Source organism: Stegostoma tigrinum, chromosome 4, assembly GCF_030684315.1.
Source record: "Stegostoma tigrinum isolate sSteTig4 chromosome 4, sSteTig4.hap1, whole genome shotgun sequence".
Taxonomy (NCBI): domain Eukaryota; kingdom Metazoa; phylum Chordata; class Chondrichthyes; order Orectolobiformes; family Stegostomatidae; genus Stegostoma; species Stegostoma tigrinum.
Genome location: NC_081357.1, coordinates 20,499,234 through 20,525,971, shown reverse-complemented (window position 1 = coordinate 20,525,971; position 26,738 = coordinate 20,499,234). Strand labels below are relative to the sequence as shown.

At 45.3% G+C, this 26,738-nt stretch overlaps 1 protein-coding gene across 2 annotated transcripts in view; it reads right to left on the bottom strand.

The window, feature by feature from the left end:
* anapc1 (anaphase promoting complex subunit 1) overlaps positions 1-26,738 on the bottom strand; it is a 215,129-nt gene that overhangs the window by 38,136 nt on the left and 150,255 nt on the right. For both annotated transcript variants that reach the window (XM_059645205.1, XM_059645206.1), the window contains exons 38-40: positions 23,788-23,981; positions 17,714-17,800; positions 15,478-15,595 (exon numbers count right to left, since the gene is read on the bottom strand). In XM_059645205.1, coding sequence (XP_059501188.1) covers positions 15,478-15,595; positions 17,714-17,800; positions 23,788-23,981 — 399 coding nt within the window. The remainder of the gene's footprint in view (positions 1-15,477; positions 15,596-17,713; positions 17,801-23,787; positions 23,982-26,738) is intronic.

Below are 26,738 nucleotides of genomic sequence, written 5' to 3'. Positions count from 1 at the left end.
TTGCGACTCCTCAGACACTGAAGCAATTCTTGACGAAGTGCAGCAAGACCTGGGCAATATCTTGTGCAAGGACTTGTGCTGACAAATGTAAAGTAATATCGGTACCACACAAGTGCCAAAAAATCCCTACAGACCTCAACCTAATGTGTCCACACTAACCCTCCAAAGAGTTTTCTGCCAAGACCCAACCCTTTACTCATTTCCCATGGCTAACACACCTAGCCTACACATCCCTGAACACTATGGGCAATTTAGCTTGGCCAATCCATCTAACTTGTGCATCTTTGGACTGTGGGGGGAAACTGGAGCACCCAGCAGAAACCCATGCAGACACGGGGAGAACGTGCAAACTCCACACAGACAGTCACCCAAGGGTGGGATCGAACACGAGTCCCGGGTGCAGTGATGCAGTAGTGCTAATCAGTGTGTCACTGTGCTGCCAGATAATGACCATCTCCAAACAGAGAGAACCTAGCCATCGCCTCTTGACAGTTAACTGCAATACAATCGTTGTAATGTTCCAGTATCAATATCTTGGGGGTCACCAACAACCAGAAAATGAACTGTAATAGGCATATAATTGTAGGGGCTACAAAAGCAGGTCAGTGGTGAGGAATTCCGACTCCCCAAAGCCTGTCCACCATCTACAAGAGTCAAGTCAGGAGTGTGACAGAATACTCCCCATTGCCTGAATGAGTGCAGCTCCAATAACACACAAAAAGCTTGACACCATTTCTACAAACATTCACATGGTCAGTAACAGCAGTGCGTACTATCTACAAGACGTACTGCAGAAATTCCCCAAAGATCCTAGGACAGCACCTTTCAAACCTATGACCCTGTCCATCTACAAGGACAAGGGCAGCGGATAGAGGCAAAAAACTGCAGATGGTGGAATCCAAGGTAGACAAACAGGAGGCTGGAAGAACTCAGGAGGCCAGGCAGCATCTGGAGGGAGCTGGGCCTAATTCTTGGGAACACCACAACCTGCAAGTGCCCCTCGAAGCCACTCACTATCCTGACTTGGAAGTATATCGCCGTTCTTTCACTGTTGCTGAGTTAAAATCCTGAAACTAACCCCCTTAGGCATTGTGGGTTTACCTATGGACTGCAATAGTTCAAGAAGCCAGCTCAACCACTTTCTCAAGAGCAACCAAGGAAGGACAATAAATGTTGGCTTAGACAGCGACACCCGCAGTCTATGAATGAACAAAAGTAGCATTTTACAGTAGTTCTGAATTGCTCAAGGAAGTCTATAAATAAAAAGTGTTAAAACCCGAGAAGGATGCTGGATAGAGCAGTAGATGTTCTTTCAGCTCAGGAGCCAGGGTTTCAACCTAAAAGTGTGATAGGGAGAGACTTCTTTTTCCGAGGGCTGTGGGTCCTATGGAATTATTTACTCAGTATGCTTTAGGTGCTCCATGAGGTTTATGGCCGAGGTAGTTTCGTCTCTCGGAGAATCGAGGGATATGGGAAGACAAAGTAAAATGTGACTGAGACAGAAGATCAGCCATGGTCACACTGAACAACCCAGTAGATTCAAGGGACTTTAATAAATCATCAACAGCTGCTCCTTCAGCAAACATCCTGATTGGCTGATATCATAAATGTCTCCTTTGTTAGAGAGAGAGAGAGAGAGAGAGAGAGAGAGAAAGAAAGAAAGAGTGAGATAGAGAGGGTGTTTATCATATTTGTGTAGGAAAACCTATAAATAGCTAAAATGCTTCATGAATGGTCTTTTTCAGGTTGAGGTTAAGGTACATTGTGTACCATATCTACTGCACCTGTGGTAAACAGTACTTGACCTAGTAATGCTCAAAGCTAATTCTGGCAACAAAAAAGTTGAATAGTATTCATTTCAAACAGGACTGACGTTCCTTAACTGAGGACAGAAGGCCCTCAAAATATTATTCTAAAAAGAATGCAATTATAATTAGAGTTCTTGAATTGCAACCACTGTGAAAACCTCAGATGCATTTTCCTTCTCCCAACTTAAATTTAATTGCTGCGCCCCTCTCATTGTTCTACCTGGCATCAGCTAACCTGAGTGGTAATTGAGCCTGGAACCTTTTTTGTGCTCTGTGGCTCAGCTGTTCAGGTTGCTAAATACAGCTGATGTTACATAGTATTTAAAACATAATGAGTCCTCATGAAAATCCCACATTGCATGCAGCCTGTGCATATTAGTTTTTCTGTTTTTATTCTCTCACATGATTTAAGTGGCACTGGCAAAGCAAGCTATTGTTAGTCGTCCATAAAAGCCCTTAAACTGAGTGGCTTTCTAGGCAATTTGAGAGGGCATTAAGAGTTAACTACATTACTGAAGTTCTGGGGTCACTTGGAGGCCAGACCAGGTAAGGATGGCAGACTTCCCTCCCTAATGGAGATTAGTGAACCATATTTATTTCAATTTGTTTTCTTCCCTCATGTTCTCTCTAAAAGTGTTCATGGATATATTTTTCTGTCATCTGTGAAATTTCAATCATTCATGTAAAAACTTTCATAGCAATTGCTGACAACTGTGGATCTAAGCTTGAGTCTGTTTTTGAGCCTGATTTGTAGACCAGGATCACTGAACGGTCATTAAGATAGACTGGATGGTCTTCACTTTCCAAAACTGAGGCCACTAATTCTAGTGCCTGAACTACCATCCCAGGCCAGGTTAGCTCACTCAAAGCAGATTGGGTACTGAATCTCAGACTGTCTTCATTCACAGGAAGACACCAGAACCATCGTGACCAGCCGTTCCTCTCTCTCTCCAGATGCCGAATAGTCGGCTGAACATCTCCAGTCTTTAAAAACCAAAAGAGCAGCAGATGCCGGAAATAGGATAAAAAACAGAAATTGCTGGAAAGGCTCAGCAGGCCTGGTGGCCTCTGTGGAGAAAAATCAGAGTTAATGTTTCAGGTCCAGCGATTCTTCCTCAGAATATCGGATTCCAGAGGCTTTAATCATAAACTGCTGATCCTATTGCATACATCCTGATTTACTAATACAAGAAATGCCTCCCATATGGGCAATGAGACTTCTGAAAGAGTGTGAACCAGTTGACAGAGATCCAAAATGCCTCAGATTCTGAGAAAGGGTCACTGAACCTGAAACATTAAATTTGATTTCTCTGCACAGATACTGCCAGGCCTGCTGAGCCTTTCCAGCAATTTCATCTCTAGTCCTTTCTGTTTATAAAACTATCCTGACTTGAAAGTGAAGGAATTTACAAGAGTTAGGGACAGCTCAGTGGTTAGCATGGCAGCCTCACAGCACCAGGGACACAGGTTCGATTCCAGCCTCGGGTAACTGTCTGCGTGGAGTTTGCACATTCTACCCGTGTCTCTGTGGGTTTGCTCTAAGTGCTCTAGTTTCCTCCCACAGTCCAAAGATGTGCAGGCTCGGTGGATCGGCCATGTTAAATTGCCCGTAGTGTTCAGGGGTGTGTGGGTTATAGGGGGATGGGTCTGGGTGGGATGCTCCAAGGGGCAGTGTGGACTTGTTGGGCCGAAGAGCCTATTCCCACACTGTAGGGAATCTAATCTAAATCATCCTTACCAGCAATTACGGGGTGTGTGCACGTGATCTGTCACTTACGTACCTGTAACTGAGTGCAAATGCCAATCTATTTCCTTTTTTTAAAACTCAGTGCTTCCAAAATTGCTGTGTTGGGCAGACCCTAATTCATGCGTGACTTATGAAACAAGTTCACTTCACATCTTTGTCTCCAATGCACTTCAAGTACAATGCAAACAAGTCAGTGAGGAAGTGACCCTTCAGAAGGGGACTGAATCTAAATTTCAGGAGATAATTCCCATCCTGTAGAAACGCAAATACATCAGCTCGTGCAGCAAATGCTTTGTTGCACAGCTTCTTAAGGCCATAAGACATTGGAGTAGAAGTAGGCCATTAGGCCCTTCAAATCTGCGCCACCATTCAGTCAGATTGTGGCAGAGTTGATAATGCTCAACTCCATTTCCCTGCCTTTTCCCAATAGCCTCAATTAGCTCGCTGGCTAAAAGTCTCTCAATATCAGTCTTGAATATATTTAATGACCTAGCCTCTATTGTTCTTTTCAATATAACATTCCACAGATTCAGTATCCTCTGATGGAAGAACTTCCTCCTCATCTCTTACCTAACTTGGCATCACCTTACTCTGAGATCATACCCACTGGTCCAAGACTCTAGACATAAGGTAACAACCTCTCTGTACCCATCCTGTCAAGCCCCCTAACAATCCTATACGTTCACTTCAGACAGTTATCGATATCTATAACATGGAAAAAGGCCCTTTGGCCCATCACATCTGTGTCAGTCAAAAATAATCACCAAACTATTCTACTCCCGTTCAATTCCAAAATGGTCATCACTCATTCTTCTAAACTCCAATGAGGACAAGCCCAACCTACTCATTAGAGAGCTCCCCCTGACTCTCATTCCTGGATCAGACTAGTGAACGGTCACTGGGATGCCTCCAATGCCAGTATAGCTTTCCTTAGATAAGGGGGCCAAAGCTAAACAGCTGAAATACTGTGTACAGTTGCTTTGTATAGCTTTAGTAAAACTTCCCTGTTTTTATACCCCTGTCCTTTTGAAATAAAGGCCAACATTCCTTTTTCTTGTCTTTTGCCTGCTGAACTTACCTCCTAGCTTTTTAGTAATTCATGGACAAGGGGCCCAAACCCTTCTGAGGTATAGCTTTCTGCAGCCTTTCTCCTTCTAAGTAATATTTAGGTCCTTGATCCCTGTCAAAATGCACAATCTCACCTTACATTCTAACGAGCTTTTGCACACGCACTTAACTTGCTTAAATCCCTCTGCAGACACTTTGTGTCATCCTCACCATTCACCTTCCCAACTATTTTTGCAAACGTGGATGTAGTAAATTCATTTCCATCAAGCTGGGCATTAATGCATGCTGTAAAAAACTGTAGCCCCAGCACTGATCCCGGTCTTATTCTACTTGTTACAGGTTACTATCCTGAAAATGTCCCTCATCCTAAAACTGTGCTCTATTAGTTAGCCAATGCTTCATCTATAGTTATATACTAGCCCTTACATAGAGTCAGTGTCATACACTACAGAAACAGATCCTTCAGTCCACCCAGTCCATGTCAAACATAATCCCAAACTAATCCAGTCCCAACTGCCCTTATCCCTCCAAATATTTCCTATTCATGTATCCATCCAAATGTCTTTTAAATGGTGTAATCGTACCCACATCCACCACTTCCTCAGGAAGTTCATTGCATATGCAAATCGCCCTCCATGTAAAAGATGTACCTATGTCTTTTTTAAATTACTCTCCTCTCAACGTAAAAATGTGCCCCCCCTAGTCTTGAAATTCCCCAACTTAGGGAAATGACAACTACCATCAACTCTATCTTTAACTCTCATTATTTTATAAACTTCTATCAAGTCACCTCACAACCTCTTATGCTCCAGTGAATATTGTCCTGGCCTATCCACCCATTCTTTATAATTTAAACCTTCTGTACCCTGCAACATCCTGGTAAATCTCTTCTGAACCCTCTCCAGCTTGATTAATATCCTTCCTATAATTGGGCAACCAGAACTGGACACAGTATTCCAGAAGAGGCCTCACCAATGTCCTGTACAACCTCAACACAACGTGCAAACTCAAAGGACTGAGCAATAAAAGCAAATGTGCCAAATGCCTTTTTAACCACCCTGTCAGTATGTAATGGGAACCTTAAAGAATTATGCACCTGCACCCCAGGTCTCTCTGTTCGACAACACTAGCCAGGGCCCTACCGTGATTTGCAGAAGTTCTATCTTTGTTTGTTATACCCAAGTGCAATACCTTGCATTTATCCAGATTGAACTACATCTGCCATTTTTCAGCCCAGTGACCCATTTCATCAAGATTCCTTTGTAATCTTAGAAAACCTTCTTCACTGTCTACAATGCCACCAATTTTGGTGTCATCCTCAAACTTACTAACCATTTCTTTTTCATTCCCATCCACATCATATATACATAAATGACAAACAAAAGAGGACCCAGAACCCATCCCTATGGAACACTGCTGGTCACAGATCTCCAGTACGAGAAACAACCTTCCATCATTACTCTGTGTCCTGCTGTTAAACCAATTATATATCCAGTTGGCAACTCACCCCGAATCCTATGTGACCTAACTTTATGGAGGCTTGGGGACCGGTGTGCAGAACACCTATGCTCGGTTCGCAACAAACAACTGCACCTCCCAGTCGCAAACCATTTCAACTCCCCCTCCCATTCCTCGACATGTCCATCATGGGCCTCCTGCAGTGCCACAACGATGCCACCCGAAGGTTGCAGGAACAGCAACTCATATTCCGCTTGCAGCCCAATGGTATCAATAAGTAATTCACAAGCTTCAAAATCTCCCCTCCCCGCCACTGCATCCCAAAACCAGCCTAGCTCATCCCTGCCTCCCTAACCTGCTCTTCCTCTCACCTATCCCCTTCTCCTACCTCAAGCCGCACCCCCATTTCCTTTCCACTAACCTAATCCTGCCCCCTTGACCTGTCCATCCTCCCTGGACTGACCTATCCCCTCTGCACGACACTCACCCTACTGGCTCCATCCCCGCCTCTTTAACTTGTCTGTCTCCTCTGCACCTATCTTCTCCTCTATCCATTTTCGATCCGCCTCTCCCTCTCTCCCTATTTATTTCAGAACCTTCTCCCTCTCCCCCATTTCTGAAGAAGGGTCTAGGCCCGAAATGTCAGCTTTTGTGCTCCTAAGATGCTGCTTGGCCTGCTGTGTTCATCCAGCTCTACACTTTGTTATCTCGGATTCTCCAGCATCTGCAGTTCCCATTATCCCTGGAATATTGTGTTCAGTTCTGGTCATCTCATTATAGGATGGATGTTGAAGCTTTAGAGAGGGTGCAGAGGAGATTGACCAGGATGCCGCCTGGACTGGAGGGCAGGTCTTATGAGGAAAGGTTGAGGCAGTTAGGGCTTTTTTCATTGGGGCGGAGGAGGATGAGAGGTGACTTGATAGAGGTGTACAAGATAATGAGAGGCAGAGATAGAATGGATAGTCAGAGACTTTTTCCCAGGGCGGAAATAACTATTTCGAGGGAACATAATTTTAAGGTGACTGGAGGAAGGTTTCGGGGAGATATCAGAGGTATGTTCTTTTCACAGAGAGTGGTGGGCGTGTGGAATGCAATAGCGGCAGTAGTAGTGGGGTCAGATATTTCAGAGACATTTTAAAGCAACTCTTGCATAGGCACATGGAGGATAGTATACTAAGATAATAAAATGTTAGGCTGGATGAACACAGCAGGCCCAGCAGCATCTCAGGAGCACAAAAGCTGACGTTTGGGGCCTAGACCCTTCATCAGAGAGGGGGATGGGGTGAGGGTTCTGGAATAAATAGGCAGAGTGGGGGAGGCAGACCGAAGATGGAGCAGTTTCGAGGCTGAAGAGATTACAAGAGAGGTGCAATGGGAGAGAGATTCCCTGAGGTTGGTCCAGAGGGAGGAGGGTAACTCTCTTGTAATCTCTTCAGCCTTGAAACTGCTCCATCTTCGGTCCGCCTCCCCCTCTCTCCCTATTTCTTCCAGAACCCTCACCCCATCCCCCTCTCTGATGAAGGGTCTAGGCCCGAAACGTCAGCTTTTGTGCTCCTGAGATGCTGCAGGACCTGCTGTGTTCATCCAGCCTCACATTTTATTATCTTGGATAATCCAGCATCTGCAGTTCCCATTATCATCAAGGATAGTAAACTGTAGGGTATGCAGGGTTGCTTGATCTTAGGTCGGCACTACATCGTGGACTGAAGGGCCTATACTGTGCTGTACTGCTCTATGTTTTATATTATGAAAAGAGGTGAGGAGTGAGGCAGGGAATGAATCTTCGTGAAATAGCGTAGGATGGGGAATGAACATTTCCATGTACAAGATGGTGCAATTGTACATGATATGCTGCTCCTTTCATGGAAATCACTGAGTGTTGCACATAAAAACAGCTTCACAGGGGGATAGTGAGAGTAGCATTAAGGTGAGAAAAGAGTCAAGGAGCAAAAAATAAGAGGTTGACTAAATATGTGCACTGTCTCAACAATTGTCTTGGATGACAACAGAAGTGAGCATGAAAATTACACAAAAGGGAAAATAATTCTTTTCAGTTGCTCTTGGTTTCTTGAAGTGATGCTTCAATGTTCACATGGCCTAGCCTCAGTCAGGAAAGGAAGTGGCTCCTAACCATTCAGAGCTCCACAAATGGTGGAAGTGTCTTCCAAAAGGGGATTTACACAGTAAATTTGTAAAACCTTGAAGCTGGTTATCTCACTTTCCCTCAGAACAGCAGCTCCACAGAGGAAGCTGTGAAAACGTGCCTTCATGGGAAACCAGAGCGTGAAGATTTCAGTACTGATCTCACCCAGCAATCCAACACTGCAACGTCTTGTGGCTATCCAGGTGGCACTTTTTAATGCAACACTTGATGGCGTGTCGATATCGGGATCAGCCCCCGATATGTAATACCGCAGCATGAAAATATTTCGCAGTATAACTACAACAAGGACACCTTTGCATTCACTGCACATTGGCGCCCCCAAAAAACTTGTGGTGCTAAAAGAACAAAGGGACTAATGTTACCATGTCATAAGCAAGACTCTGCTAATAGCAACACATCTCTTCAGACTGTGCACAGGACACAATAGTTATCGAAGCCCATGTTTTCTTAGAGACGGGGTCACATCTGTGGAGCTGCTGCGCTCAAAAATTTGAGAAAACCATCATGAGGTGCTCCACACTGACAGTATATGAACCAATGAATAGTAGAGAATACAAAAATAGAAACAGGAGTAGGTATATGCCATTCAGTCTTTCAAGACTATCCCACCATTCAACAGGATTATGGCTGATCTGTTCCAAGCCTCACTGCTATCAGCTCCTCATTGTCTCCAACTCCCTGATATTTCAATAGTCCATCTCCCTCCTCTTTAAATACTTCTGATCCTCTGTATTTCCCCAGGCTTCTATCATTTAATGTGTACTCATTTTTACCTAGCCTCTACAGCTCTCCAAGGTGGAGAATTTCTTACGCACAAAGGAAATTCCTTGGCAGCTCAGTTATAAGTGAGTGTTCCCTTATTCTGTAACTATCTTCCTTAGTTTGATATTCCCCCCAGTTAGTGGAAACATCTTCTCAACATCTCCCATGTCAAGCACCCCCTTAGAATCTTGGAAAAAAACATAAAAAAAACTAATGATGCTAGGAATCTGTAAGAGAAACACAAAGTGCTGGAGAACTGCAGCAAGGCTGGCAGCATCTGTAGAGTGAAAAGCAGAGTCAATATTTCGAGTCCAGTGATCCTTCATCAGAGTTGAAAGTAGTGAAGAAGGGTGGTATTTATGCTGACAATGGGGTTGGAAGAGTGAGTAGAGAATACGGAGACACCACCCAGAGAGGGATTATGTTTTAATAAGGTATATTATTTTTCTCATCGTCATAGAAATGTACAGCACAGGAGGCAATCATTTTAATCTAGCAATGTGAACAGTACATTGTCTTATATTTGAGTGACTGCTAAAAATATCATTCTCAAAATTCGAAACAGTAAGATGCTGCTTGAGTTTGGTTATAAGATACTCAGTTGGAGTTTGCTTTCCTCTGTTGGCTTGGAACTATTTTCCCAATTGGTCCAACTGACTACAAAAACAACATTCCTGGATGGCATTGCTAGTTTTAGTCATGGAGTCATTATTATTTTAATTTTTTTAGTTTGCTCGTGGAATGCGGCAGTCACTGGTAGAGGCAGTATTTAATACCCATCTCCAATTCCTCTTGAGCTGTATGGCTTACTAGGCCATTTCAGAGGCAGTTAAAAGTGTAAAGATCTTGTTCTTTTTATTTTTGTGCCTTTTAAAATTGTTTGCTGAAACGAGGAATACTGCGTTTGCAATCCAGGGATTTACAAAGATGGTTGCATGTTTTGAAAGTAAGGAATTTTGATACCTCTTGCAAACCCCTCTGTGTAATTGTGCAGCAAACTGGGTCTGTCACAAGTGAAACTAATTGGCTTGTGGGCTGTTGACCAATTATTAATGATAAAGGTCCTCTCCACAAGGTGATTGGTTGCGAGTTGAACAGCTTGTGCTTTGACCAGGGCAACGAGATGCAAGTGACAACAAAAACATAAGAACCAGGAGCGTAAATGGGCAATCAGCCCTTGGAGTCTGCTCCATCATTTAATACAATCACGGCTGATGTCATGTTGGACTCAACTCCACATTTCTGTCCATTCGTCATCAACCTTCAATCCATTACCAACTAAAAATCTGGCCATCTCCCCTTTAAATAGACCAGAAGAGGAACTATCAGTCTTGCATCAGAGAAAAAAAAAATAGTCTTAGCTCCTGCAATAAGCCACTTTAAAACCTGAAGAAAATCAGCTTATCTTTCCTTTAGCAGATGCTGCAAATTGTGACTTTCAACTCAATAAGTACCATAGGATTTGGTGCTGGGTCCTTTGTTGTTTGTAGCACACATTAATGATATAGACATGAATGTAGATGGTTTGATGAGTAAGTTTGCAGATAGTATGAAAATTGATGGTGTGGTAAAGAGCGAGGAGGAACGCAATAGATTACAGGATGGTATAGATGTGCTGGTGAAATCCTGCGAAGTGTGACAAGGATTGACAAGGCAAAAAATGAGTACACATTAAATGATAGGAGCCTGGGGAAGTACAGAGGATCAGAAGGACTTTAATGTGCATGTCCGTAATGTTGCAACTCACTGGTATCCTCGCACTGATCTGTGAGGTACCCCACTAGCGTCTGCCTGCCATTTCGAAAGAGACCTCTTTATTCTTAGTCTTTGTTTCCTCTCTGCCCATCAGTTTTCCATCCCTCTCATGGCACCACTTCAACCCCATGTACTTTAATTTTATGCGCAAATCTCACGTGAGATTTAGTCAAAGGCCTTCTGAATGTCCAAATAAACTGGCTCCCCTTTGTCATCCTCAAAGAATTCTACTGGATTTGTCAAGCATGATTTCCTTTTTGTAAATCCATGCTGGCTCTGTCCAATCCTTACTACTGTTTTCCAAATAATCAGCTATTAGTTATTTTATCGTGGCCAAAGCATTTTCCCTACTACCAATGTCAAGTCTGACTGGTCTATAATTCCCAGTTTTCTCTCTGACTCACTTCTTGAATAGAGGGGGAGCGTGTATTACCCGCCAATCTGCAGGAACTGTTTCAGATTTTGTAGAATTTTGCAAGTTAACCTTCAATGCATCTACTGTTTTTAGGGCCACTTCTTTAAGCACTCTGGGGCCTGGGGATTTATCAACCTTCAATCCCATCAATTTGCTTGACACCTTTTCCTGACTAACTTTCAGCATCTTTCCCTCAGCATCTCCCTGTCACGACACCCTGTATTCCCCAACACTCCTGATATCTTTATGGTGCCCTTCTAAATGAACTCAGAGCCAAAGTACGTATTTAGTTGGTCAGTCACTCTTTGTTCTCATTTTAAATTCCCTTTTCCTGACATTTGTGTTCACCAATATTTTTCTCTTCGCATACATACAGAAACTTTAACACTCAGTTTTTATGTTCCCCTCAGACTTACTCTCATACTCTACTCTCCCCTTCTTAATCAGTGTCTTTGTCCAACTTGATGAATTTTAAACTGCTCCCACTCAAGTCTGTTGTTTTCCATTCTGGTCAATTTGAAGGCAGTAAAGATGCAACAAAAACATAAGTTGTCACTGGAAGTAGTTTAGGTGTTCTCACCATCTTGGCAACACTCATCTGCCAACCAAAATCATCAAAAAAACTGCTCGTTGATTGTTGTGAGCGAGACTTTGCATTTTTTGCCCAATAACAGCAGGTCATTGTCATTTCAATTCCAAACCTAAGAGATTCATGAAAATTAAGGACCTGTATCAAGAGTCTGAATTGAAGAAGGTTTAGTGTCAAAGGAAATCAGGTGCTGGATTTGCTTGTGTTAGGTTTAATGGTTTACTTTTCCAGGTTTTGTTACAAAATGGCAAACAGGAATGCAAGGCAGCGACAGGCTCTGGGTTGCAATGTTCAACACCAATTTCCTTTCAAAGTCCTGGATGTCAACGACTACACACACACACACACACACACACACACACACACACACACACACACACACACACACACACAGTTTAGACAAATCATGAGTATAACTTTTGCCCTATCTACTTGTATGTTTTTCAACTAAGGTCAACTAAACAAGTGTATACAGTAACCTTCATGTTCACTTCCTTATATTTACAGTTCTGCATTTTAGATTCCTCTGAACAGGAAATGTCCTCTCTACAGCTACCCATTAAAATTCCATAACTTTAAAGACCAATATCAAGCCATCTCTCAGCCTTCTCTTTTCTAGAAATGGTGAGCCAACAAAATAATCTTGTGAACCAAACATTAGCAAATTGAAAGGACCACGGATTGACAAAAAGCGTGGGAAGATGCCCTTTGGTTACTTGCGCTGTGGATCACCACAGTTCTGGCTCATTTCACACAGCCCGGTTGGCCATAATATTGAGTTTCTGGAATACTCCTCCCCAAGGGAAGTCCATTCATGTCTTTGAGGGGGAGACTCATATGAGAACAATGTAGATGAGAAGCATATCCTGAAAGTGGATGTGAATTAAGCGTTCCCACAGCAAGGGCTGGTTGTACAAAATCATGTTTATTTAAAGGTTAGAACTTCCTTTGTTAGAATTTGAAAAAGTTCCTAATGCTCCTCAGGGATACCAATACATTGCATTTCAATGGTCTCCAAGTGGGTATAGCTTGAAGAATAAAGAATCACAGATTTGCTGTAGTGCAGACACGGACCATTCAGCCTATTATAGCTGTACTGGCTCTTCAAATGAGCACCATTACTGAGTGCCAATCTCCTGGACTTTTCCCTATACACCTGTATATTACTTTTATCTGAGTAATCATTCAATATCACCCTTAAATATTAGCTTTATTGATTCCAGTGTGGTTTCAGTGATATTGTGGGACTCATCTTTGACATTTGCAGAGAACCAGAGTCATCATTGGGGGTAATAAAATGTGAGGCTGGATGAACACAGCAGGCCAAGCAGCATCTCAGGAGCACAAAAGCTGACGTTTCGGGCCTAGACCCTTCATCAGAGAGGGGGATGGGGGGAGGGAACTGGAATAAATAGGGAGAGAGGGGGAGGCGGACCGAAGATGGAGAGTAAAGAAGATAGGTGGAGAAGGTGTGGGTGGGGAGGTAGGGAGGGGATAGGTCAGTCCAGGGAAGACGGACAGGTCAAGCAGGTGGGATGAGGTTAGTAGGTAGCTGGGGGTGCGGCTTGGGGTGGGAGGAAGGGATGGGTGAGAGGAAGAACCGGTTAGGGAGGCAGAGACAGGTTGGACTGGTTTTGGGATGCAGTGGGTGGGGGGGAAGAGCTGGGCTGGTTGTGTGGTGCAGTGGGGGGAGGGGATGAACTGGGCTGGTTTAGGGATGCAGTGGGGGAAGGGGAGATTTTGAAACTGGTGAAGTCCACATTGATACCATATGGCTGCAGGGTTCCCAGGCGGAATATGAGTTGCTGTTCCTGCAACCTTCGGGTGGCATCATTGTGGCAGTGCAGGAGGCCCATGATGGACATGTCATCAAGAGAATGGGAGGGGGAGTGGAAATGTTTTGCGACTGGGAGGTGCAGTTGTTTGTTGCGAACTGAGCGGAGGTGTTCTGCAAAGCGGTCCCCAAGCCTCCGCTTGGTTTCCCCAATGTAGAAAAAGCCGCACCAGGTACAGTGGATGCAGTATACCACATTGGCAGATGTGCAGGTGAACCTCTGCTTAATGTGGAATGTCATCTTGGGGCCTGGGATGGGGGTGAGGGAGGAGGTGTGGGGACAAGTGTAGCATTTCCTGCGGTTGCAGGGGAAGGTGCCGGGTGTGGTGGGGTTGGAGGGCAGTGTGGAGCGAACAAGGGAGTCACGGAGAGAGTGGTCTCTCCGGAAAGCAGACAGGGGTGGGGATGGAAAAATGTCTTGGGTGGTGGGGTCGGATTGTAAATGGCGGAAGTGTCGGAGGATAATGCGTTGTATCCGGAGGTTGGTAGGGTGGTGTGTGAGAACGAGGGGGATCCTCTTGGGGCGGTTGTGGCGGGGGCGGGGTGTGAGGGATGTGTCGCGGGAAATGCGGGAGACGCGGTCAAGGGCGTTCTCAATCACCGTGGGGGGGAAGTTGCGGTCCTTAAAGAACTTGGACATCTGGGATGTGCGGGAGTGGAATGTCTTATCGTGGGAGCAGATGCGGCGGAGGCGGAGGAATTGGGAATAGGGGATGAACCCCTCCCATTCTCTTGATGACATGTCCATCATGGGCCTCCTGCACTGCCACAATGATGCCACCCGAAGGTTGCAGGAACAGCAACTCATATTCCGCCTGGGAACCCTGCAGCCATATGGTATCAATGTGGACTTCACCAGTTTCAAAATCTCCCCTTCCCCCACTGCATCCCTAAACCAGCCCAGTTCATCCCCTCCCCCCACTGCACCACACAACCAGCCCAGCTCTTCCCCCCCACCCACTGCATCCCAAAACCAGTCCAACCTGTCTCTGCCTCCCTAACCGGTTCTTCCTCTCACCCATCCCTTCCTCCCACCCCAAGCCGCACCCCCAGCTACCTACTAACCTCATCCCACCTGCTTGACCTGTCCGTCTTCCCTGGACTGACCTATCCCCTCCCTACCTCCCCACCCACACCTTCTCCACCTATCTTCTTTACTCTCCATCTTCGGTCCGCCTCCCCCTCTCTCCCTATTTATTCCAGTTCCCTCCCCCCATCCCCCTCTCTGATGAAGGGTCTAGGCCCGAAACGTCAGCTTTTGTGCTCCTGAGATGCTGCTTGGCCTGCTGTGTTCATCCAGCCTCACATTTTATTATCTTGGAATCTCCAGCATCTGCAGTTCCCATTATCTCATCATTGGGGGTGGTAGGAGGAGGGCAGGACTGGGTGCTGCCTTCCGTTGGCACAAAATTCACCAGCAGTTGTGGGAAATATTCCTTTGGTGGTTGTGCCATCTGACACCTTCTGAGTTGTTGGCAGCATGACTGAAATACTTCAGTCCTCAGTGCAATGCAACGCTGGCAATTCCTTCGCAAATATGCACATGTTCTGGAGCAGCTCACGTGGCTTAGCTGTATTTCTTTGGCTGATATACTCAGTACAAGATATGTGTGCACAAGGCTGAGTGATTGTAGTACAATCATTCCTTAGAGACAAGCGTGACAGCCACAGACAAGCTGGCAAGCGACTATTATCATCGATAGGATCAGACTGTCACATAGTTGACAGTGAACATGAGCAGTAAGGAGTGACAATGTCCCTCGCATTTCGCTGTTCTTTGGTGGAATTGGTTTGCTCATGCATTAGGTGCAAGTTCGGAAATGAAGAAGGTCATATCTAATCACTTAGTTCTGCTTTGATTATAAACAATCACGCACCTTATAAGTAACCTTGATGAGGGCATAACATGGAGTGTTTGTATCCACATCAACGGGCACTAGGAGACGTGGCTCGGCAGCAAGCACATACAAATGTCTCAGTGCCTGAAGGTGATATCTGTGTATAAAAGAAAAATGCAATGACTCAACCTTCAAGGTCTCCAAGGCCTCAGCCAAATATTACATTCCCAAATATTTCCCTTGCGTATTACGCTCTCCCACACTACTTCAGCTTGACAATTTCTTAAAACAAAATGCCCTATCAATAAGCAATCACTTGTTCAGTTCTAAAACAACCAAGGTCAGACTGAGGTCAAAACATAATACTTAAAAGGAGAATATCCTGTTCTTCCAGGAGTTTCCAACTTGACTTTTGAAGGATATTTTTCCTTGTACTTTTTTTTGGTTTGTCAGACAATGCAGCACTTGTGACAGGAAAAGAATCCACAAATATTTTCTGATTTTAAGCCAGTTCTCTGGAGACCCAGAATGAAACCCCGAGAGCATCATTAGTGCTTTTTTTCACAGTTGCTCTACGAATGTATATACATAAACATTCCAAAATGGACAGAAATGAAAACGTAAGCCCAGGTGAGGGTGTGGGTAATAAGAAAACTGCAGAGATAACAGAGTTAAATGTTTGCTTCAGAGGTCTACAGATATGCTCAAGGGAAAGGAGGCACTCTCCCGGATATTTCCTTTGAGAATGACACAGGAAACTGAAAATGGAAAGGTCAGACTGATGGATGTTGAAACATCGAGCCAGAAGCAGATCTTGATAAGACTCAGCAGACATTTAAAAAAAAGAAAGTTCACCTAAGCCACCTATCAATTTGTTGTGAACAACGTTGTGAAGCCTAAACCGTGAGGAGTAAATACAGTCAATGCAATTTGCTATCTCACAGTGACAATGTGATATGGAAAGATGTAAATGAACAGGGGTTCCATGAATCATATCAGTGAATTTCACAGGACAGCAGTCTTCCTTTGGAATATCTGTCCAAGGTGGTCCATAATTTATTCCAGGTAATCAGAACAACCCTCTGGTGAATATCTTCAGCAAATTTTGCATGCATTTCTTTGGGCAACTGTTTTAAATATATGACCTCTAGTTACCAACTTGCAAACAGTTTCTCACCACTTGCTCTACCAAAACCCTTCAAGATTGAACACCTCTATCTCTTTTCCTGCTATGTTCACATACAAAAGTACCAAGGGAAATGGAGTAAAGATAGAAAAAGATAGAAAAAGATTTTTTCAAAGGGACAAGAGCAAAGCTGAAACAATGAGTTGTCAAGGGACAGGCCTGTTTTCATTATTCTGGGCTGGGCAGAGAAATAGGCTGGATGAGGTTGGAATAAAATTGGAGGAATTGGAGAAAAGATCAGGTGCTCGCTCGGAAATGATGGCACGTGATTCAGTGGGAACAACACAGTCCAGAGAAATAGAAGAATTCAAGTGAATTCATTTTAGTTTGACTGCAAGCAGCTCCTTCCACCAGACAAAGCAGTAACTCAGTCAGAGGCACTGGAACAGAGAGGATGGAGAGCTTCAAGTTCAACATGGAGACAGATTAGCGTCAGAGGAATGGAGATGGCTACAGTTCTCAATGGAAGTGCAAGATGCCTGATGAAGGTATGAGAACCTGGAGAGAGGAATAGTAGAATCAGATTCAAGATAGACTCCAGGGGGAGAAAATACACAGCAAGGCATAACTGATGGAGCAGCACATCGATGTTGGAAGTAGGTAAGGTGTGTGCTCTAAGAGGTGACACCGCGGTGGGTAATTTTTTCATAATGAAGCAGCAATGGAATTAGGTCTTTCAAGAATCAGGGCATTTTTGGATAAAATATATAGCATTCACGGTAAAACTAAGACTAGAAATTGACATTGATTAGCTTCAATTATTATTTTCATGGGACACAGGCAGCAATTGCTGCCCAAACTAAAACGCTCCTTTAGTGAGTGGTTTGTTCAATATTTCAGAGGGCAGTTAAGAATGTAGGTGAGAGCAGAAATGGCAAATTACTTTGCTGAAAGGAAAGATTTTTATTTTATGATAACCACTGTATCCAATTCCAGATTTTTTTGATGTTGATTTAAATAACCCCAACTGCTATGGGAGGATTTGAACCTCTGTCCCCTATGGCATTAGTCTGACTGTTCAGTAACATTCTCACTGCACCATCATCTTCCTTCCCTCTTTGGCCCCTATCTGTACAAGGATGCACTCACCTATTATCAGTGCTGTGTGCGGGGAACCGTGGATAAAGGGCACAAAGGAGAGCTGCAATTGCAGAGTTGGATGTGCACAGTGAATACCTAATATAGAGATTGAAAGGGTTAAGTTAAAGCACAAATTAAGACAGTTTAAGAAGACTCATCCCTTTACAAAACGAATGTTAAAAGCAAGTGAGCAGAACCCACAAATTATACCAATTTCAGTCACATAAAAAAGCACGTGGGCAGGGTTTTACATCTTCACCCCATCATCTCCTTTCTGTGTGTAATTTGTTAAACCACTGGAAAGATGAGTCACCGCCTGAGGTGTAGAGGGACGAGGTGAGAGGAGTTGGCTGTGGTAAGTGAGGTGGGGCAGGTAGGCAGGGTGGGTGGGACGAGTCACATTCAGTGAGCAGTAAGTGAGGGTCAAGGAGGACTATGAAATGATTAAAGGAAGCAGCGAGAGGACGGGTGATTAGGTGGGCTGGCTAACGGAGAGTTTAAGTGCAAGAGAGATGTGTGGGTGGCGGGTGAACTGGGTACCTGGAGGGACACACGGGGGCTGGGTTTGCTGGAGGCAGACTAGTGGGCAACTCAGGAATGGTAGAGCCAAACCAGGTGGATGGAATCTGGGGCGAGAGTGACATGGACGGGGCAATTTTATGGGTGAGGTCGGACGGATGGAGCAGTCAGATGCAGGGAGTTTATGAGGAGGTGAGCAAATGAGAAGGCACATTAGAATGGGCAGTTCGAGAAAGTGAATGGCATTAGGTTCACATTTTAAGGCACTGTTTGCCTAATGCATGCACAGTTATGAATCCTTCAGATTTAACAATCAGTGCTAATTTACTTCAGTTGTGCTGTATGGAAAAGCAGTAAAATTAGGACAGTTTACCAGTCAAACATACACACAGTCCTGCAATTGCTTTCTTTCTCTCCAATTGTTCATCCCTCTTTTACCTGGAAAGCAGCATTTCATTCCATGAATATAATAAAATGTGAGGCTGGATGAACACAGCAGGCCAAGCAGCATCTCAGGAGCACAAAAGCTGACGTTTCGGGCCTAGACCCTTCATCAGAGAGGGGGATGGGGAGAGGGAACTGAAATAAATAGGGAGAGAGGGGGAAGGCGGACCGAAGATGGAGAGTAAAGAAGATAGGTGGAGAGAGTGTAGGTGGGGAGGTAGGGAGGGGATAGGTCAGTCCAGGGAAGACGGACAGGTCAAGGAGGTGGGATGAGGTTAGTAGGTAGCTGGGGGTGCGGCTTGGGGTGGGAGGAAGGGATGGGTGAGAGGAAGAACCGGTTAGAGAGGCAGAGACAGGTTGGACCGGTTTTGGGATGCAGTGGGTGGGGGGGTAGAGCTGGGCTGGTTGTGTGGTGCAGTGGGGGGAGGGGACGAACTGGGCTGGTTTAGGGATGCAGTAGGGGAAGGGGAGATTTTGAAACTGGTGAAGTCCACATTGATACCATTGCACTGCAGGGTTCCCAGGCGGAATATGAGTTGCTGTTCCTGCAACCTTCGGGTGGCATCATTGTGGCACTGCAGGAGGCCCATGATGGACGTGTCATCTAGAGAATGGGAGGGGGAGTGGAAATGGTTTGCGACTGGGAGGTGCAGTTGTTTGTTGCGAACTGAGCGGAGGTGTTCTGCAAAGCGGTCCCCAAGCCTCCGCTTGGTTTCCCCAATGTAGAGGAAGCCGCACCGGGTACAGTGGATGCAGTATACCACATTGGCAGATGTGCAGGTGAACCTCTGCTTAATGTGGAATGTCATCTTGGGGCCTGGGATAGGGGTGAGGGAGGAGGTGTGGGGACAAGTGTAGCATTTCCTGCGGTTGCAGGGGAAGGTGCCAGGTGTGGTGGGGTTGGAGGGCAGTGTGGAGCGAACAAGGGAGTCACGGAGAGAGTGGTCTCTCCGGAAAGCAGACAGGGGAGGGGATGGAAAAATGTCTTGGGTGGTGGGGTCGGATTGTAAATGGCGGAAGTGTCGGAGGATAATGCGTTGTATCCGGAGTTTGGTAGGGTGGTGTGTGAGAACGAGGGGGATCCTCTTGGGGCGGTTGTGGCGGGGGCGGGGTGTGAGGGATGTGTTGCAGGAAATACGGGAGATGCGGTCGAGGGCGTTCTCGATCACTGTGGGGGGAAAGTTGCGGTCCTTAAAGAACTTGGACATCTGGGATGTGCGGGAGTGGAATGTCTTATCGTGGGAGCAGATGCGGCGGAGGCGGAGGAATTGGGAATAGGGGATGGAATTTTTGCAGGAGGGTGTCCAAGTTCTTTAAGGACCGCAAATTTCCCCCCACAGTGATCGAGAACGCCCTTGACCGCGTCTCCCGCATTTCCCGCAACACATCCCTCACACCCCGCCCCCGCCACAACCGCCCCAAGAGGATCCCCCTCGTTCTCACACACCACCCTACCAACCTCCAGATACAACGCATTATCCTCCGACACTTCCGCCATTTACAATCCGACCCCACCACCCAAGACATTTTTCCATCCCCTCCCCTGTCAGCTTTCGGGAGAGACCACTCTCTCCATGACTCCCTTGTTCACTCCACACTGCCCTCCAACCCCACCATACCCGGCACCTTCCCCTGCAACCGCAGAAAATGATACACCTGTCCCCACACCTCCTCCCTCAACCCATCCCAGGCCCCAAGATGACATTCCACATTAAGCAGAGGTTCACCTGCACATCTGCCAATGTGGTATACTGCATCCACTGTACCCGGTGCGGCTTCCTCTACATTGGGGAAACCAAGCGGAGGCTTGGGGACCGCTTTGCAGAACACCTCCGCTCAGTTCGCAACAAACAACTGCACCTCCCAGTCGCAAACCATTTCCACTCCCCCTCCCATTCTCTAGATGACACGTCCATCATGGGCCTCCTGCAGTGCCACAATGATGTCACCCGAAGGTTGCAGGAACAGCAACTCATATTCCGCCTGGGAACCCTGCAGCCATATGGTATCAATGTGGACTTCACCAGTTTCAAAATCTCCCCTTCCCCTACTGCATCCCTAAACCAGCCCAGTTCGTCCCCTCCCCCCACTGCACCACACAACCAGCCCAGCTCTTCCCCCCCACCCACTACATCCCAAAACCAGTCCAACCTGTCTCTGCCTCCCTAACCGGTTCTTCCTCTCACCCATCCCTTCCTCCCACCCCAAGCCGCACCCCCAGCTACCTACTAACCTCATCCCACCTCCTTGACCTGTCCGTCTTCCCTGGACTGACCTATCCCCTCCCTACCTCCCCACCTACACTCTCTCCACCTATCTTCTTTACTCTCCATCTTCGGTCCGCCTTCCCCCTCTCTCCCTATTTATTCCAGTTCCCTCTCCCCATCCCCCTCTCTGATGAAGGGTCTAGGCCCGAAACGGCAGCTTTTGTGCTCCTGAGATGCTGCTTGGCCTGCTGTGTTCATCCAGCCTCACATTTTATTATCTTGGAATTCTCCAGCATCTGCAGTTCCCATTATCTTTCATTCCATGAACTTGGCTACGACAGAAAGAAGCCTTTTACCACTCTACCCAAGTAACCATTCTTGTCAGTGAGCTACTCGACTGTGTGAAGCATCACAGCCATACCTGATGCCTGCCAGTGCACTTATTAATTGGAGTCACTGCACTGTGAGCGTGAAGGAGAGTGGAAGAGGCAGCAGGTTATATACAGTAGCACTGTCAGTGCCAGGAAAGATAAAAGCACAGCCTAATGTTTCACATCTTCTCAAAGGATTGATTGCACTTGCAATGTTGCTCATTTTTGGTGATCGTGGGTGGGTTGTTTGTGAAAAGGTAAAAATAATTTTATATGCCAGTCTTTCCCTTTGGTATCAGAGTTCAAAATTCATGTCAGAGCTGTGTTTTCTGGAGCTCCCTGAAAAAGCATCTATCCAGGCCTCAGAGCACACAGCTTACAGAGGAATTGCCACGACAAATGAACCTTACTCGGATCAACCCAAGTATCTGACTGGGGAGAACAGAGCAAAATAGCTGCGAGGATTGATAAGAGTCATGCTGCTCATGTGGCACACATTGAATTCCGAAAGGTGTTCGAAATCTTGCCACACAAAAAAACAACTTGCAAGCTAGATTGTCGGTCACAGAATAAAAGGCACAGTAACAATGTAGGAGTAGATGAGTTCTTAAAAAGCAAGGGGCTGAAAGGTTAATAGGTATGTATGAGAATTTGGGGTAACCCAATCAGCCATGATCTTACTGAATGGAGGAGTATACTCAAAGGACTGGACCTGTTTCTCATTCGTATGTTCTTAAGCATAGAATACAAAATTGGCTCAGTGATGGCAACAGTGAGTAATAGTTAATGGAACAAAACAAAGAACTCTGGATCCTGGTAATCTGAAACAAAGAGAAATTTCTGGAGAAACTCATTGGGTCTGGCCACATCAGAATGGTTCTGAAAGGGTCACTGGACTCAAAATGTTAACTCTGTTTTCTCTCCGCAGTAGTTAATGGAATTTTACTTTTGGGCTGTAACCAGGCGTGACGTGGAGTTCCCCAGGAGTCAGAATTGGGACACTTGCTCTTCATCATGATCTAGACCTTGATATACAGGGCACAACTTCAAAATCTGTGAATGACATAAAACTTGGAAGCACTGTGAACAGTGAGGAGGTCAGCGCAAAACTCCAAAAGGATAGAGATAACAGAGTGTGGAGCTGGAGGACACAGCAGGCCAGGCAGCACCAGAGGATCAGGAAAGCTGATGTTTCGGTTCGGGACCTTTCAATTCTCCCAAGTCCATCTTCAAAACTGAAGTTTCTCATTCTGGGAACAATGCTCGTGAATTTTTACTGTAATCTCTCCAAAGCCTTCACATCCTTCCTAACGTGCCAAACAGAAGTGGACACAATACCACAGCTAAGGCTAATTTCATTGAAGGGTCCCAACCCGAAATGTCAGCTTTCCTGCTCCTCTGATGCTGCCTGGCCTGTTGTGTTCCTCCAGCTCCACAGTGTGTTATCTCTGACTTCAGCATTGGCAGTTCTTACTATGTCTGAAAGGATAGAGACAAGTTGAGGAATGGGTACACAAGTGGTGGACAAAGTTCAATGTGGAGGAATGTGTAATTATGCATTTTTCTAGGTTCAAATTAAAGGGTGATAAGTCATTGAAGTTGGCAGAACTGGTTGAAAAAGCAGTTAATGAAGAATAAGTCACCCTGAGCTTTATAAATAGGGCCAGAGAGAAGAAGGCCAAGAACGTTTTACTGAACTTATATGGGACTGCAAATTAGTCTCAGGTATGGCATTGTGTCCACTTCTGTTTGGAACATTAGGAAGGATGTGAAGGCTTTGGAGAGATTACAGAAAAGATTCACGAGCATGGTTCCCAAGATGAGGAACTTCAGTTTTGAAGACGGACTTGGGAGAACTTGGGCGGTTCTTCTCGAGAAGAGAAGGTTGAGAGGAGATTCAGCAGAGGCATTCAAAACCACGACGGGTCAGGACGCAGTGGCTACATGAAAGGATTGAGAACAAAAAGGCACACGTTTAAACCTACTGGCAAAAGAAACAAAGGGGGCACATGGGAAGAGCTTTTCTACTCAGTGGGTGATAGAGGTTCAACTGACGTAGTCAGTTCAACAAAATAAAGAAAAAGGGTTCAATCAAGGTTTTCAAGAGGGGATTGGAGTACTATGTGAAAAGGAACAATCTGCAGGGTAACCAAAACAGGGGAATGGTACTAAATGAGTTGCTCATTTGGACAGCCTGCAGAAACAATGGGCTCAAAGGCTTCCTTCTGCACTTCTGAGGTTGGGGTTGCAGCATATTGTTGAATGCAGCGCAGCAGGACTTGGATTTGAAACTAGAACTCTGTTTTCAGACACCAAGGCTGCCAAACCTGCAGAGTTTTTCCCAGTTTCTTTCTGCTTTTCTTTCAGATGGCCAACATTTGCAGTATTTCACTTTTGAATTTTTCTCCAGACGTTGCTGTGCCATGACAGCGTTGGATATCTCACAATTACTACACTGCGTGACTGAAGCTGGAAAGGATCTACACAACTCCAGCGCACAACCTTGTTAATGTACTCTGCAAATAAAATGATTCAGAGTTACCTTCCCCCTCCTAAGAACAGGAGGCCAAGAGCCATATGCGATGCCATGTGAAAGCCGTAGTTCATCTCTCCTCCGGTTCTTTTATGCATGAATCGACAGAACTGGAGGACTTTCAGATTCCCAGTCCCTGCCATCACCAAGGCAAGGGAAAGCAGAACAACACTCAAACACGTTTCCAGGTTGTGGTGACCAGCCTGTGAAGTTGAAAGGTGACATCCAAGTCAGTCTAAAACTGTGAGAAAGTCAGCGGATTAGCTACTTTACCCTGTGTAAGCCCCCAGTAAGCCCAGTTAGTGTATTTCAGGACTTGAAAAGTTAACTATGCTTTTGTGCCCAGGTGCTGCTAGAGCTGCTGAGTTACGCCAGCAATTTATTTTTGTTTCAGATCTATACAGCATCCACGGTTCTTTTATTTCATGACTCATTTTCTTTTATTCGCCTTGCAAAGTAGTAGTACCTCTCCTTGACTGTGCTGCAAAGTTCGTTCCAACTTTCCTTTGATGTGGGAGTTGCGCTGTGCGGTCCCTTTAAGATAGACCGGCTTGGCCTCTTTAAGGTGGCATTGCTTGTGTGAGACCTATTTGTTCACTGTGCACCCAGCTGCCTGCGCAGCTTAAAGGAAACACTGTTGAACACATCTGGACAGGCATAGTCATCCAAACAGGGCCTTTGAATCCATGGCTTGGAAATACAAGTGAGCAAGATGAGCTGCACCAATAATACCTTGCAGCTTGCTTGAATCCACTTATTGTCGTGAGTTTGACAGTATTCTTTGTTACTGACGAGACGTGGGTGTCACTGACAAGTTCAGCACTAACTACCTGGACCACAGCCATGGCAGTGAGCTGCTTTCTTGAATGGCGCAGGGAGGGAGTGCCAGAATGGTGAATAGGGTTCCAGTTTAGCTGTGGCATTGTGTCCACTTCTGAATGGCAGAGTAGAAAGGATGTCAAGGCTTTGGAGAGATTAGAGATAAGATTCGTGAGGCATGATCCCAGGTTGAGAGATTTCAGTTTTGAAGACGGACTTGGGGGAATCGAGACAATTCTCCTCGAAAAGAGAAGGCTAAAAGGACATTCGATAGAAACATTCAAAATCACAGGGCATCAGGACAGAATGTTGAGGAGAAACTGGTCCCACCTGTGAAAGGATTGAGAATAAGGCAGCCCAGATTTTAAACCCTGTTGACAAAAGAAATAAAGAGGGCACAAGGAAAGAGCTTTTCCACTCAGTGGGTGATTGAGATTCAGATGAAATAGCCAGTTTAACAAAATAAAGAAAAAGGGTTCAATCAAGGTGTTCAAGAGGGAATTGGAGTATTATGTGAAAAGGAAGAATCTGCAGGGTTCATGGCAGAAAATGGGGGGGAATGGCACTAAATGGGTTGCCCATTTGGACAGCCTGCAGAACCAGTGAGCTGAAAGACTTCCCTCTCCTTTCACTGGGGATAGCAAGAACTGTCGATGCTGGAGTCAGAGATAACACAGTGTGGAGCTGGAGGAACACAGCAGGTCAGGCAGCTTCAGAGGAATGGGAAAGTTGACGTTTCAAGTCAAGACCCTTCTTCAGAAGTGGGGGAGGTGGAAGAGAGCTGGGAAATAAATAGAGAGAGGAGGGGTGGGGTTGGGGAAAGTAGGTGGGACGGTGAGAGGTGAGCGCTGGTGGGGATTGGTCAGTAAGGCAGGAGGAGCGGATAAGTGGGAGAGAAGATGGACAGGTTGTGTCAGGTCAAGGAGGCATGGTGAGAGGGAAGGTTGGTCATGGGATGAGGCCGCGGGTGGGGAGATTTTGAAACTAGTAAAGTCCACATCGAGACCATTGGGCTGTTCTCATGCATCTGCTGCCTTGTCTTTCTAGACAGTATCAGTCATGGGTTTGGTGATTGCTGTTTTATGCTGGATAGTGTCAAGCTTCTTCAGGATTGGCAGAGCTGCACTTAGTCAGGCAATGGGGAGTTTTCCATCACACTCCGACATTGAGCCTTATAGACAACGGACCGCATTAATATGGCTAGTTCAACAGTAATCCCTGTACAGTGGGGGATTCAGCAGTGGTAATGTAATTAAATGTTAAGCGGTGATGGTTGCATTTTTTCTTTTTGGAAATGATCAATGCATGGTACTTATGTGTAATAAAGATCAATTCTTAGTAATAGACACAAGCCTAGATATTGTTCGGGTCTTACTGCATTTGGACATGGAATGCTTCAGTGTCTGACGAGTTACAAATATGGTGAACATTGTGCAATGATTAGCAAACATCCCCTCTTCTGACCTTATGATAGAGGGAAGATTATTTGATTAAGTAGCTGAAGATAGTTGAGCCTAGTTCACTCCCTGGAGGAACTCCTGCAGTCGACCTAGATATAAAAAAAAGGTGGAAGAGTAGACCATTCGGTCCTTTGAACCTGCTTTACCATTCAATTTGAACACAGCTGATTGCTCAGCTTAATATCCTGTTCCCATTTTCTCCCATAGCCTTTGATTCTTAGAGTTGTTTCCAAAAGGGTATCAGTGTGAGGATGAGGAGCATTCTTTTCAACCAGACGGTTGTTACGTTTGGGAATGCACTGCCTGTAAAGGCGATGGATGCAGATTCAGTAATAACTCTCAACAGAGTGTTTGAGAAATAACTTATATGGGAATAATTTTGTGGGGCTATGGGGAAAAGTTGCTTCTATTCGTTACCAATATACCAGGGCCAGCAAAGAGATCAACAGATGTGCTGTCCATCAGGACGGAGTCATCAACTTATAGTGTAACCAGAAGCTGCAACAGTGTCGAACATTCTTTTCAAAATTAATGGAATCCAAATAAAGTCGCAATCACGGATACTGACTGTTGAACTTCTTATAATTTATTTGAACTGCGTTTTGCACTTTTCTATGTTATCTTAATGTGGGACATTCTCAAAAGGTGCAGACAGTGGATTCTTTCATCTCAGGATCAATT